This window comes from Triturus cristatus, chromosome 4_2 (genome assembly GCF_964204655.1).
Source record: "Triturus cristatus chromosome 4_2, aTriCri1.1, whole genome shotgun sequence".
Lineage (NCBI taxonomy): Eukaryota > Metazoa > Chordata > Amphibia > Caudata > Salamandridae > Triturus > Triturus cristatus.
The window spans coordinates 630,564,991-630,580,888 of record NC_140586.1 but is presented as its reverse complement, the minus strand read 5'-3'; the positions used below and the strand labels follow the sequence as shown (position 1 = coordinate 630,580,888).

The following is a 15,898-nucleotide window of genomic DNA, read 5'->3' as shown; positions in this document are numbered from 1 at the left end:
TCACTGGAAAGTGCACAAGGTTGTCCCTGTCCCCCCCAGAATTTTAGTGTCTCCTACGCCCCTGCATTCAAACCATTTTCGGCTTTAAAAAAGTCGGGAGTCTCCTGGCGGAATCGGGTTTATTGGCACAGATGCACCACAGTCCGCGTCTCGGCGGAGATGTAAACTCATCAACAGTTGTGGCATTTTTTAATGAGCACCACAAGCACACAGCTCCAGTTATCTCAGCCCATTGCAGTTCACTGTGGGCGGGCCAACTAAAGGTCTTTTAGCCCAAAGAGCATTTCGCGCCTGCTGAAAACAGATTTGATCGATTTATTATTTTACAATCAGTTTTTCATCACCGGGGAAACTTCGACACTACAAGATGGCTGCCATCTAAGAGCTATGGGCCTTTTTCTATGTCTATGATTCGCTTAGTTGCACTTTGACTAAAGGCTGTTTTGTGCATGTCCCTTGAGAGTTGGGACGCTTTCTTTACTTATGCTAGTCGGTACCCTCGTGGGTTTGGATTAAAGCGCTCCAAAAACGACATAGCCACAGCGTTATAGTTTTTGGCAGCCACCCTATCTGGATGGAAACACTAAGACTAGCTGTAATACATAGCGTAACAGTCCATAAAAAAACGAAGTAAAGGGACCGATTCCAGTCCGTGCCGCACTGCGATTACATTTCCAGCTCCTTGCAGACTTACTGACCTTGCAGGGAAGCGTAACCAAGTTCCATGTTTCTCCGGTGGTGTAGGCTACGAGTAGCCGGTCCGTTGTGGAACAGTAAATCGAAATGCCTCGCCAGAGAAAGCGGGTCTGTAGGGGCTTTACATAACCAAGAAACACTCGTGAAACATGCAGTTCTTGGCAGGTGCTGTTACAGCAGGAGCACTTTTCATGGGAGCACGTCAAGACCCCATTGCAGACACAAACACCACTCTAGCACTTTCCCGGTCTTAGATGGAAAAATCCAACCCGTACACAGACATGTCTATGAAGCAAATGTCAGGAACAGTGAACGCTGTCAGCAAAGGTAAAATGACAATACTTGATTTTTATTATTTATATGACCCCCGATGATCATTCCTTCAGGAACTCTCAGCATGTAACTCATTGTCTCTGGGTCCAACTTCAGCGGATACAATCGGGTATTTTTCTCTTGCTACCTAACGTTTAATTCAAACGTACCAGAACATTGTAATTTCAGCTTTGGCTAGCCTTTGTTAACTTGGCACTGAGTGTTTAATGACATTTATAATGATCTCTGTTCTGCATTGTGTAAAGTAAGATCACAGCTGCAAAGTGCCCCCACGTCATTTGTAAAATCATAATGCAGGTTTTTTTTTTAAAGTCACCATTACAGTAATTTGGGACTTGCAGGTTCACTTGTAACATGCACACCATTGGGTGGGACCATGTGGGCTATCTAAAATGTGAAAGTATTGTATTGTAATTGCATTTATATAGCGCTTACTACCCCTGACAAGGCGTCACAGTGCTTTTTCGGCGAGTAGCACACTACTCCGGGACCCATAGTGAAACATGCAAGTAATTTTAAGTGGTGGATAGGTTAGTTAGTTATTTGGATTCGGAATGATAGCAGAAGAATAGAAGAGGAAACAAGCATTTGCAATGCAATAGGTCTCGCATTTACTAGAGTTTGAGGTATTGGCATTGTAAATGACAATGCCTTTTATTTACTTGAAGCAAATCCATTTTTGTGGTAAATGAAGCTAATGGGAAGAGAGGAGAGGATGTGAGGTGTAAAACTGTGCCCTGGTACAGGAGAGGAGATGCTAGAGAGGGGGGTTGGACTTGGAGGTGCAGGATGAAGGGTGAGGAGGGACAGTGGGGAGGAAGCAAACAAGGGTGAGCCATCACGGAGGGAAGTGGGGAGGAAACACACAGTGTGAGCACATGAGGGAGGAAAGTGGGGAGGAAGCACACATGGGTGAGCACATGACAGAGGAAAGTGGGAGGAAGCACACAGGGTGAACACATCACGAAGGTAAGTGGGTAGGAAGCAAACAAGGGTGAGCACACCACGGAAGGAAGTAGGGAGGAAGCACACAGGGTGAGCACATGACGGAGGGAAGTGGGGAGAAAGCACACATGGGTGAGCACATCATGGAGGAAAGTGGGAGGAAGCACACAGGGTGAGCACTTCACGGAGGGAATTGGTGAGGAAGCACACAAGGGTGAGCAGTTTACGGAGGGAAGTGGGGAGGAAGCACACATGGGTGAGCACATCACGGAGGGAAGTGGGGAGGAAGCACACATGGGTGAGGACATCACCTAGGGAAGTGGGAGGAGTACACATGGGGTGAGCCCATCACGGAGGGAAGTAGGGAGGAAGCACACAGGGTGAGCACATCAGGGAGGGAAGTGGGGAGGAAGCAAACAAGGGTGAGCACATCATGGAGGGAAGTGGGGAGGAAGCAAACAAGGGTGAGCACATCACGGAGGGAAGTGAGGAGGAAGCACACGGGTGAGCACATCACGGAGAGAAGTGGGGAGGAAGCACACAGGGTGAGCACATCACGGAGGAAAGTGGGGAGGAAGCACACAAGGGTGAGCACATCACAGAGGGAAGTGGGGAGGAAGCGCAGAAGGGTGAGCACATCATGGAGGAAAGTGGGGAGGAGTACACATGTGTGAGCACATCACGGAGGGAAGTGGGGAGGAGTACACATGGGTGAGCACATCACGGAGGGAAGTGGGGAGGAAGCACACATGGGTGAGCACATCACGGAGGGAAGTGGGGTGGAAGCACACAGGGTGAGCACATCACGGAGGAAAGTGGGGAGGAAGCACAGAAGGGTGAGCACATCATGGAGGGAAGTGGGGAGGAGTACACATGTGTGAGCACATCATGGAGGGAAGTGGGGAGGAGTACACATGGGTGAGCACATCACGGAGGGAAGTGGGGAGGAAGCACACATGGGTGAGCACATCACGGAGGGAAGTGGGGTGGAAGCACACAGGGTGAGCACATCACGGAGGAAAGTGGGGAGGAAGCACAGAAGGGTGAGCACATCATGGAGGGAAGTGGGGAGGAGTACACATGTGTGAGCACATCATGGAGGGAAGTGGGGAGGAGTACACATGTGTCAGCACATCATGGAGGGAAGTGGGGAGGAGTACACATGGGTGAGCACATCACGGAGGGAAGTGTGGAGGAGTACACATGGGTGAGCACATCACGGAGGCAAGTGGGGAGGAAGCACAATAAACATACAGGATAATGATACACACACACTGAAAAAAATAGATTTTACCCAGAACAACTGTACTAAAACGCACAGTCCGATATTTATTAAAGTGTCGGAGTTAAACTGGAGCCTATTCCCACAATACAGCAACATTGGTACTTACAAAACATTATTTCCTCAAAGAGTGCATGTAACAAGTACGTGACACAGGGAAACAACTTCCCTTGAACCCCAAGTTTTCTTCAAAGTGATTTTACTGTAGTGCACAATGTTACTACCTTGCATTGTGGTTTCAGTTAAATACCTACTGTTGAAATGATTACACATGAAGGAACACTACGGCAAAGCATTTATGCAGATGCGCAGAGTATGCATTTGTTTCCCCATGTTGAGGAGAGGAGGGGCATCATGGTTCACTCGAGGCTTGCCTTTCGTGAGTCACGGCCCCTCTGCACACACTACAACAGTAAAATCGTAGGTTACACTCTGCATACAGGCTACACATCTAAAAGCATTCACGCAGCCCTTTCAAGAAGCTCCATCCCGCTAAGGCAACGCCCACCTTAGTTAGGTGAAGGGGCACATTACGGCTCCTAGAAACACTACTCCGGTTAGGGGCCTCGTCCTCCAATATTAGAGGGGTAAAAGGGTCAGTGCATGGTTAGTAACATCGCTCACACTCTTTGCCCCTAGCTAGCCTTTGTACTATTTCCCAAAACGTTTGGAAAAAAGGCAAATCTGACTCCTATCCTGAGTGTTATAAAAATAAGAAGTCATTCCCGTTTGAAAACACCGACCTGTCAGCCCCCGTCCTCCTGATAGATTTACCATCCTATCGTATGTAGCCATTTTCCTATTCAGAAACCTCGGATTTGTTTTCTACATTTTTCTGTAGCACAACTGCACCTCACAGGCCTTGACACTTTAAATTGAGCTGTAATAAGGCTAAATTGCAACATTCTGAAACTGCACATTGAAAAATTTGTAGTTGCGAAACACTGCTGGAAATGGCAAAATGGTTAATGTGAAAATGGGCCTGAAAAGATTAGTTTCTAGAAGAAATTGTTGATCGATTGGGATCACAAATTGAGACGAAGGGATTTCTAGAGGTCGGGTGGTGGTCTCAGCAAAGACGCGGGAGGGATGGGGGGGTCCCAGCAGCGAATCAGGAGGGATGGGGGTGGTGGTCCCAGTAGAGATGTGGGGGGGGGGGGGGTTGTGGTCCCAGCAGTGACACAGAGGGAAGGGGGGTGGTGGTCCCATCAGCGACGCAGGAGGGATGGGAGTGGCCCAGCAGCGACGTGGGAGGGATGGAGGGGGTGGGCCAACAGCGACGCGGGACGGATGGGGGGGTGGTCCCAGCAACAACACAGAGGGATTGGGGTGGTGGTCCCAGCAGCGACGCGGGTGGGATGGGCGGTAGGTCCCAGCAGCGATGCAGGAGAGATGGGGATGTGGGGGTGGCCCAGCAGCGAGGCGGAAGGGATGGAGGGGGTGTGCTAGCAGCGACGGGGGGGGGGGCAGTGTTTGGCATATATTTGTGTTTGTCAGTTATGATGGGAAACTTTGCATTGCATATTTGTAAAAACACTATGTAAGACACATTAGACTTCATTCATTAGGCACGGCAGTGTCGAGCAACTAACCCAGCCTGCTATTGAGAAACCTAACGGGAGCATTGTGGCGCCACAGGGGATGGCCTCAAGCACGGAGCGGCACAGGCAATGAGAAGATAATTTTTATTATACTGTCGCAGGCAAGAGCGGTAGCGGATGAGCCAACCTGCCTGCACCTTTCAGCAAACAAGCACTGCCCGCTGGAAGCAGACCCCGTCTTCTCACCCCCTGCGTGGCGCTTCCCAACACACGCAAAGGTCACACTTGCAAACGGTCGACTGCAAACTGGGAGAGCTTACCGCCATAATGGGAATAAAAAAACAAGCCCGGAAGACAGTGCATTTCAGAAACAAGCCCGGCGGAGCGTGGCGCGCGCGCGCTTGGGGGCGGTGGAGCGGATCCTTTGAAGTGCTCCCTTCCTGTGTTGGGCACAGCTGTTCCGTGTTAATCCCCTCAAGTGTATTTATGACATTTTGATTGGATTATTTTCGTTAAACCACTCTTAAAGCATGTACATTTTGCAGTACACAAAGGAAGGCATACACTAGCTGGGGACCAGTGCCCTGCAAAGTAAAAGACGGTGAAAGAAAGACAGTGCATTTCAGAAACAAGCCCGGAAGACATTTCAGAAACAAGCCCGGCGGAGCGTGGCGCGCGCTTGGGGGCGGGGGAGCGGACCCTTTGAAGTGCTCCCAAAAGGCGGAGTGCATGGTGGCACCAAGCGCGTGATTGTGCGCGTGCTAGCAATGCAATCAGCTTTTTGGGAGCACTTTTAAAAGCCCCTATAGTCTCGCTTTGCGATCGCTTACGCGATAGCAAGGCGAGACCTAAAAAGGTTTGTATTTATATAGCGCTTGCTAGCCCTGATGGGGTGTTCAAGCTTTTTTTTTTGGGGGCGAGTAGCATGCTACTTCAGAAACACATTAAGGTTAATTAGTATGGTGAAATATGAAAGTAATTTGAGTGGTGGATATTAGTTATTTGGAGTGAGAAGGATAGCGGAGGGATAGAAAGGGAAGAAAAGTTTGCATTCATATAGCACCTGTTACCCCTGATGGTTGGTGAAGTGCTTTTCTGGCAAGTAGCACGCTCCTCCGAAACCCATAAAGGATTAGTGTTGAAAATTAGTATAGTGAAATATGAAGTAATTTGAGTGGTGGATATGTTATTCAGTTATTTGGATAGAAAAGGGTAGGTGGCGGGATAGAAGAGGGAAAGAGGTTTGTATTTATATAGCGCTTGCTACCCCTGATGGGGATTACAAGTGCTTTTTTGGTGAGTAGCACTCTACTCTGGAACCTATAAGGATTAGTGTTGAATTAGTAAGGTGAAACATGAAAGTAATTTGAGTGGTGGATAAGTTAGTCAGTTATTTGGATTGAGAAGGGTTGGGGAGGGGCAGAAAAGGGAAAAAGGCTTGCATTTATATAGCACTTGTAACCCTGATGGGGTGTTGAAACGCTTTATTGGCGAATAGCACGCTACTCTGGAACCCATAAAGGATTAGTGGTGAATTAGTATAGTGGAATATGGAATTTGAGAAGTGAACATGTTACTCTGGTATTTTGATTGAAAAGATAGTGGAGGGATGGAAGAGTGAAGGATTTGGATTTGTTTTTTGAGGTCATAGCAGTAGGAGGAGACTTTTGGATGAGTAAAAAGGGGTTTGTAGGGGAAGAGTCAGGGAAGAGCTTAGAAAGGTTTGTTTTGGGGGATCAGTATAGTAAAAGAGGTGTCAGATGATGCAAGGAGGGGTAGAGTAGGAGAGAGTCTAGAAGGAGTTATTTTGGGGATCATAGTAGTGGTATAGGGTTTGGAATAAATAAGAGAGTGGATGTAGAGGCTATATTGATAGATGCATAGGGTGAGAGATAGGGTAGGGCATTGGAAAGAGTAGTAGGAAGAAGTTGGAGATGAGTCAGAAAGTTGGGCTAGAAGATATATTGAGAAGACGAATCGGCTGAGAAATAGGGTAGTGCTTTGGAAACGCTAAATTAAAAGAAAGTAATAAATATAGAGATCAATAAGTACATTGAAAGTATATAGATACATAAAGGAGGTAAGTATATGTAGAATCACACACTGATCCTGCACCCGAGAGATGTATATTTCATATACCCCAATATGATGTGGCTTATTGTGATGGAAACATTACAGAAACACAATTACTAGGCTTCCCATGCATGCATTTAACTATGAACGACGTAAGTCTTGATTGTAGCTTTTTTTACTCCATTCTTTATTGAAATTCAATTATCTTCCTTTCACATCAAAAAAATGATTGCTTTGCCAACGCGTTTCATCCCTCATGGGACTTCTTCAGGGCTAGAAAGCAATCTATAAAAACAGTGTTTACAAATCTTTATTTACAAATCTTATATACAGTATTTATATACTAAAACATTAGCGTGGACTTCTATATACCACCTGAACAACAATTTATATCACTTTATATGTCACAATACTCTATCAATGACACAATTCATATGTGTGAAAAAAATATTTTCTCATTGCATGCTTAACAGACTGGGAATCTACTTTATATAGTGCCTAGAATTTCACAGTTTTAATTTATTAGGGAGGAAATATCTCTACTCTGTAGTGCTTTAAAGTATTGCAATAACTATATTCACTCCATAGTCAGTTTATACACTACCTAAGGTACCCAATTCAATGTGGCTATCTCATAATCAACAAGTAAATTCATAGATCATATATTGAATCACTCCTAGCTCTAATTTAGGTCAAGATATTGTTTGTATTAATAAGTCACTCCAATACTATTATTCATACCTCATCAGCGTGCTGTCTTTTTTGGTGTTGAGTATAGTGCCAGACCAATGTTGACTACACCATAAATGAAATTCTGTATGCCTATAGACAAAAACAGTTGTATCTCAGCTCTTGGGCTTTGGTTCAACGCATGTTCATATTATATACACACAATTCAGTATGCCTATAGACAAAACCAGTTGTAACTCAGCTCTTAGGCTTTGGTTCACCGCATATTCATATTATATTATATACACACATACAATCACAAAATATTCACTGTATTAATAAAAAGAATTCATATTATACAATATATTGACAAACTAGTATTTCTTCAATAGAATTTTAACAATAATGCATGGAGTACTACTCATTGTTCATTAATGTGTGCATATCTTGGTTTCACAACAAGGACTAGGTATAATAAAAAATATATAAAATCACTTACTACTAGAATCAAGCGTGGTTATATACATAAGTCTCTGTGCGGTCAATGAATGTTTTCAATGTGGGCTTCACTTTTTATGTAAGAAACATGAATTCTTCTCAGGTGTAAATCCGAAAAGCTAGTGTATCCGATTGAGCAAGTCACATTATATTGACAATAATAAACTTTGAAAGCTCAGTTAAATCATACGTTCCCTTATTACACTTTTAAAGTTCTGCCACTGAATGAGATAAAAATAGGACTCTGATAGTTGACAACTAGGTCATAATTTCATGAGCTTTACAGATTTACACCGGAGAAGAATTCATGTTTCTTACATAAAAAGTGAAGCCCACATTGAAAACATTCATTGACCGCACAGAGACTTATGTAAATAACCACGCTTGATTCTAGTAGTAAGTGATTTTATATATTTTTTATTTATATGAGAAATAGGCTATTATTCCTAGTCCTTGTTGTGAAACCAAGATATGCACACATTAATGAACAATGAGTAGTACTCCATGCATTATTGGTCTAATTCTATTGAAGAAATACTAGTATGTTTGTCAATATATTGTATATTATGATTTTTTTTTATTAATACAGTGAATATTTTGTGATTGTATATGTGTATATAATATAATATGAATATGCGGTGAACCAAAGCCTAAGAGCTGAGTTACAACTGTTTTTGTCTATAGGCATACTGAATTGTGTGTATATAATATGAACATGCGTTGAACCAAAGCCTAAGAGCTGAGATACAACTGTTTTTGTCTATAGGCATACAGAATTTCATTTATGGTGTAGTCAACATTGGTCTGGCACTATACTCAACACCAAAAAAGACAGCACACTGATGAGGTATGAATAATAGTATTGGAGTGACTTATTAATACAAACAATATCTTGACCTAAATTAGAGCTAGGAGTGATTCAATGTATGATCTATGAATTTACTTGTTGATTATGAGATAGCCACATTGAATTGGGTACCTTAGGTAGTGTATACACTGACTATGGATTGAATATAGTTATTGCAATACTTTAAAGCACTACAGAGTAGAGGTATTTCCTCCCTAATAAATTACAACTGTGAAATTCTAGGCACTATATAAAGTAGATTCCCAGTCTGCTAAACATGCAATGAGAAAATATTTTTTTCACAAATATGAATTGTGTCATTGATATAGTATTGTGACATATAAAGTGATATAAATTGTTGTTCAGGTGGTATATAGAAGTCCACGCTAATGTTTTAGTATATAAATACTGTATATAAGATTTGTAAATAGTGTTTTTATAAATTGCTTTCTAGCCCTGAAGAAGTCCCATGAGGGATGAAACGCGTTGGCAAAGCAATCATTTTTTTGATGTGAAAGGAAGATAATTGAATTTCAATAAAGAATGGAGTAAAACAAGCTACAATCAAGACTTACGTCGTTCATAGTTAAATGCATGCATGGGAAGCCTAGTAATTGTGTTTCTGTAATGTTTCCATCAAAATAAGCCACATCATATTGGGGTATATGAAATATACATTTCTCGGGTGCAGAATCAGTGTGTGATTTGGCAACGGTGGTTTCTAACCACCAAATTGGGGTGTATGTGGGTCACACCCCAGATCCCATTGCACCGAGGCTTGATATTAATACAATAGGCTGATTTATTGGTGACGTCTGGTGCTTGGTCCTTAAAAGCTCTGACCCTGTCTTCTGGTTAATATAGTAAGTATATGTAGATTAAAGATATTGATAGAGGTACAGGATGAGAAACATGGTAGTGCATTGTATATGCTTTTTCAGGAGAAAAGTAACAGACACACAGATCCAAGTACTTGGAAGGTACACAGATTCACAATGGAAGCAAGCACATGTAGACCAAAGATGTTTTTTTTTTTAACAACATAATTATGCTACATGTTTATACAAAGCAATACTCAAAGATAGGTACATTTCTATAGTGAAAATAAATGCTTATATACAGAGGGATATGCTGTAAAATTCTGTTTGCGTATGGTGCTTATGCGGGGAAGAGCCAATTCCTGAGTAGTTTTCTGAAGATAAGGTGGTTGTTGTGGATCTTATGTTGGGGTGTAAAGAGTTCCCAAGTTTGGCTGCTTGAACAGAGAAGGATGTGCCACCCATGTTTTTTTTTCTTGTATCTTGTGATTTTGAGGCGAAATGCCCCTTTAGAGCAGAGGTTCCTTTGTTGAATGTGTTTGGTGATTTTATTCCTGATGAAGAGCGGTCCCATTCCATGTATTGCTTTGTGGGTGATACAAAGTAGCTTGAATGTGGATCTTCTGGCAACTGGTAACCAATGAAGGGCTTTCAAGGCAGGTGTGATGTGGTCTCGCAGTTTGATATGCAAGAGTAGTCTGGCAGCCAAGTTCTGAATCTGTTGTAGTCTTTTCATGGCTGTGAAAGGTGATCCGTGGTAGAGGCTATTGGCGTAATCAAGTTTGGACAGAACAAGGGAGATGGTAGCTTGGACCTTGTGTGGAAATCCCAAATGAGGGGAAATTCGGCGCATTGTCTTTATAGTGACTAAGCTTGATCTTGCTAGTTTGTCCACTTGGGCATTCATAGATAGCTTGGAGTCCATGGTCATTCCGAGGTTTCTTACTTCCTTTGATACTTTCAGCTGTGATCCCAAGTTCATCAGGCCAAGTGGCAAGCGGGTCATGGGTCATAATGTTTCCAATCGCCACACGTGAGTATTTCCGTTTTGGAAGCATACAATTTGAGATGGCTCCAAGTCATCCACTGATCCACGGCTTTGAGACAACTGAAAATTGGGGATTTTCCAATGTCTTTGGGGCATTCCAGTTGAAGGAGTATTTGCGTGTCATCTGCATAGTTATAGCACGTGAGGTGAAATCGATTGACCAGTATCGGTAATGACTTCATGTAGATGTTGAAAAGCATGGGCGAGATGATAGAGCCTTGAGGGACCCCTGCTTTAGTGGAGTATGGTTTGGGCGAGAAAGGTGGGGTATGGATGACATTAGTTCTGTTTCGAAGGTAGGACGCGATCCAGTCTAGAGCAGTTCCCTATATGTCGGCTTCATAGAGTCTTTGTTTCAGAGTGTCATGGTCAACTGTGTCAAAGGCAGCCGAGAGTTCCAAGAGGAGTAGCGCAGCAACCCCGTTGCGGTCTACTGTATTCTTCAGGTCATCCCAGATGGCAAGGAGGGCAGATTCAGTGCCTCTTCCTGGACAGAATCCTTTTTGGAAGTCTGAAAGTATGTCATTCTCTTCAATGAATTGTGACATCTGGGCGAACACTGCTCTTTCTACCAGTTTGCCCAGGAAAGGTCCATTTGTAATGTGTCTGTAGTTGTCAGGGTTCAGCGGGCCCAAGTTTGTTTTCTTCAGTAAAGGGCGTATGTGTGACTTTTTGAGTTCTTCTAGAAATATTCTGGTAGTTAAGGAATTGTTGATGATTCTTCTTACTGGAGTGATAGCAGAGGTTGTTAAAAGAATAGTCTTGAAAGTTTGTGGTAGACAAGGGTAAGAAGTGCTGCCGGCAGGCCTGCTTACTTTGACTAGGTCCATAAATTCATCGTGGGAGATGTGTTGGAATGAACGGAGAGGCTGGGTTAGAGTATTCTTGGCTTGTTGTTTTGTACAAGGGTTAGTGCTGGTGTTTTGTTTCTGTTTTAAGTATGAATCCAATGTGTCTGCTTTGTCCGTGTAATGATTTGCCAGTTTGTCTGTGAAATCTTGAGTAACAGGATGAGTTCCTTTTAGGCAATTTGGTTTGTGAAATTCATTGAGTATTTTATAGAATTTTTTATTTGCACACTTAGCATTTTGAATTCTGTCTGAATAGTACCTTTTCTTAGTTTTTTTGATAGCTGACTTGTATAATCTGTTAATTTTCTGTAGGTGAAGTTTGTCTTGTTTGGCGTTTTTTTTGAGCCAGGTACGTTGCAGCTTTCTAATTTGTTGTTCTATGTCTTTTATTTCTAAGTTTTTCCAAGGTGCCTTTTTCTTTTGTTCTTTTGTGTGGTTTTGAGTGATATCAGGATGTCAAAAGCTTCCTGTAGCCACTCATATAGATTTTGAACAGAGTTTGTTTCCAGATTTGTACTGGATGTTAGTTGTGTTTTTAAGTGTTCCAAATTGAGTTTGTTCCACGGCCAATAGGTGGATGGATGCAAGGTAGTTTTAGGTGAGTCGCTTAGTGTTGTTTTATTTTGGAAAGCAAGCAAGTGGTGGTCTGACCATGTGACCGGAGTTAATAGTTTAAAAGGTAACTACTTCGGTATTAGCAAAAATGACATCTAGGATATGTCCAGCGATGTTTGTGGACAATCTGATGCAGGTTCAGTGAGTCGAGGCCAGTGATTATTGTTTTTGTATGGGTCATATTAGGTTTGTCAAACCAAATGTTGAGGTCACCCAGAACGCATAGGTTGGAGTGTATTGTTATCAGGTTTGAAACTGTGTCTAGAAGTGTGTCTGGGATTGTCGCCTTGCTAGGTGGAGGTCTGTAAAGGAGCAGGAAGTTACAGGAAGAAGACGGTGTAGGATTGCATCTGGTGAGAAGAGCCTCACAATTCTTTATGGTTATGTAGTCAACTTTAGTGATATGTAATTTTTGCCTGAACACAACAGCTATACCACCTCCTTTTTTGCCTATATGATTTTGGGGGATCGTTTGATAGCCTAGAGGAACTGCTTCATGCAGGACTGGAGCCATATAATCTTCCAATCACGATTCAGTTATGAATAGTATGTCTGGTTTTGCATCTGTTAGAAGGTCATAGATGTGATGTTTGTTTTTAGGGAGGGATCGAGCATTTATTAGTAGACAGTTTAGAGAATGGCCTTTGGTGATAGTGAGACTTTGTTTTGTAGAAGAGTGATCAGTATTGTGTGGGTTTGTAGCAGGTGTGTTTTTAGTGCTGGCATTATCTGTATTAGGATAGCAATCATGTAGCTGTTCTGTATAATGTTCCTCATCCAACATGCTAAGAAGGCATTTTGATGGGTCTGCATGTGTATGTGGTGGAGGTGGTGTTTGAGAGTGAGATGGTGTGCTGTGTTGTTTTCGTGGTGTAACATTGTTGTGCAGTAGACATGGAGAAGTGTAGTTGTGAGGTGTGTCACGTCGCTTATATTGTTAGCGTGTGTTTAGGGTGGAAGATGTACGAGTCAGGGGTGGTGGTGCAGCATGTGGGTCATGTAGTAAGGTTCTATATTGTCCAGTGGATGAGAGGCGGTTAGAAGAGAGTTGCTGTATCTGTGTTAGGTGTGGTGGGAGAGAGAAAGTTTGGCATTGGAGTTTGTTCCTTTGTGTGGTTTGAAAGGTGGGTGTATGTTTGTATTTTGGGATGGTAAGTATTATGAGGTGTTGCGCTTCGAAGATCTTGTTGTGCTGGATATGTTTTGTTTTTGAGGAGTAGTGAAAAGGGGTGCTGGTGTATTTGTTTCATGCAATGGATTCGTTTGTATAGTATTGTTTGTGAGAGGAAGTTGTAAGGTACAGGGGGTGGTAATGTGTTTGAGTAGAGTGTATGTTGTGTATAGGAGGGAATGAAGTTGAGGTAAGAGTGTTTGTCTTAGACTGGTTTGTTGCAAAGGTTAACAAGCATTTGCAATGCAATAGGTCTCGCATTTGCCAGAGTTTATGCTATTGGCCATGTAAATGACAATGCCTTTTATTTATCTGTTTTGATAATTAACACATAAATAAAAGGCATTGTCATTTACAATGCCAACAGCGTAAACTCTTGTGAAAGCGAGACCTATTTCATTTCAAAGAAGCATCCGCCGTTGTCCGGGGCTGCCTGGAAAGTAAAAGTACATGGTCGTGAATGTTGCACGAAAGCATATCGTGCCTGCAGTAGGACAAATGCATTAAAGAAAATAGTGCTTGGGTATTATAAAGTACACATTGCCACGGTAGCCTGACACTGAAGTGAACTAACTGTGCACAGATGCGTTTCTTCTGAAAGAGCATCATGTCTTCTCTCACAGTTAAGTTGAATTGAGCTCACCCTTTGCCCCTTGCTGTACCCTGTGGTGGGCAGAAGAAAAACCGTGAATAGCACAACAAACGATTAAATGAAGTGTGTTGGCTCAAAGCGCCAAAATCGATAATTTTAGTAAAATCCAATTGTCATGGCTAAAGTCAGATTTAAAAATAGAATACCCACACAGGTGGGTCCCTGTATGCACACAATCGTCTGGAGTTGATAGTAGGTAATGGCGATCAAGTTATCGAATTTCTTGTTGGCTTGGAGTACGCGGTCTCCGGGTTACACGTAACCTCCTGGAGCTATGTGTTAACTTAACGTTAGTGGCTGCCACATGCCTCACACGATGCCAATTCACAGATGAGTGGAACACAGCAAATGGCCCCTTCTCTTTTAAAGCCATGTGCTGGCCATGAATGCAGTTGCTGGAACATAAAAGACCAAATGGCTGTTGACATTTGGTAAACCCTGATAAGGTTTACTGGGCAAGGCCCTCCCCGGGAGCCCATGAATGCGAGAGAACAATTCACATTCTTGGGGGCTAAGTGTGTGTTTGTTTAAGACGCACCCTCAATTCAGAAGCTAATTGTCTGAATGGAGATGAAGAGGTCTTTTGGCCAGCGGGGGATTTAAGCTGTGTTTTTTTTTTTAGTTTAGTTTAAAGCCTCGACCTATTGATGCGACGGGGGTGGGTGGGGAGATGGGACTGACTGTCCGCTCAATTACCAGCTCCCAGAAGGACAGGAAATAAAGCGTTGTAGTTACAACGACATGCTCTAAGGCATTTATGGTGTTAAAAGTACATTCCAATACACCAATAGCCTGAAAGGGAACGAAAATAAAATGTTACCTTATAATCGCGAGTTAAAGCGAACAGGCAACAATTTTCCATAAAATAATTGGCTGCGCACCGCGGGTTAACGGAGCCCCGGCTCAGTCGTATTATCATTAACGAAGCTGTCATTACCGACGCCGGGCATGAATATTTTACAGGGTTGGCGCCTGCTTGGTTCTCCAACGGGCTGGACCCAAGCTGCACTTACAGGCTCTACAGGGGCATGTATCTCCCTACCACACCACGGGGTTGTTGGGGCCACTATGCACTCTATAGAAGTTGTGGATGTGGACATTCGCCACAGAAACCCACAGGACCAGAAAGTAACCAACCGGACCAAACTGAGAGAACCCGTCTGTATGAGAGGGTAAGGCAGTAGGAACCTGCTCCGACCAAAACCCTTGGGCTTACCCTGTACTTACCCCAAATATGGTCACCACTTTATTCAAGGGGTCAGATTCGGTTCACTCTTAAGTTACATACACACACAAAAACACTACCGGCACAAACAAGCAGTCAAGGACTACGTCTACCTGGAGAACTGGAAAAGGACTGAGTGTACAGCCAAGGTGGCTTGCTTGGACTCCCAAGGCTGAATCATTTAACTGTCTCACAAGAGATGGGCGAGGCTCTAGTGTAGAAAAAAGGGGATTGTGGGTGGGCACGAGACACACGAGGGTAGGGGCGGGGTGGGCGCAATGAGAACAAGCGTGTGTGCCTCACGCTGAAAGTTAAACAAAAAAAAAGGCGTGCAGGCTGCAGCAGTAGGGACTTCAGAGAAGGAGAGAGAGGTGGAGGGGTGCACAAGCGAGTGGTGCGCGCATGCGCGCTTGGGAGAGCAGTGAACAACGATAATATAGCTCAATGACGTAGTGCATTAAGGAGGGCTGGTCCAGAGCCTCCTTAGCCGCCCGCACTCTGCTTAATGACTGTTTTGAAGCACACTCATGCTTGTGGCACCAACCGCCTTGCGGGAGCGAGCAACAGCCAATTAGCATGCGCACCGCTGCTCGCTCCCGCAAGGTGGATGCCGCCACAAGCAAGAGTGTGTGCT

General features: G+C 43.5%; 1 protein-coding gene across 1 annotated transcript in view; it reads left to right on the top strand.

The window, feature by feature from the left end:
* The first annotated feature begins 422 nt into the window (after positions 1-422).
* LOC146834773 (methylcrotonoyl-CoA carboxylase beta chain, mitochondrial-like) overlaps positions 423-15,898 on the top strand; it is a 341,939-nt gene continuing 326,463 nt past the window's right edge. The window contains exon 1 of the mRNA XM_085602299.1: positions 423-1,023. Within this exon, the coding sequence (XP_085458425.1) occupies positions 725-1,023 (299 nt within the window). The 5' untranslated portion in view covers positions 423-724. The remainder of the gene's footprint in view (positions 1,024-15,898) is intronic.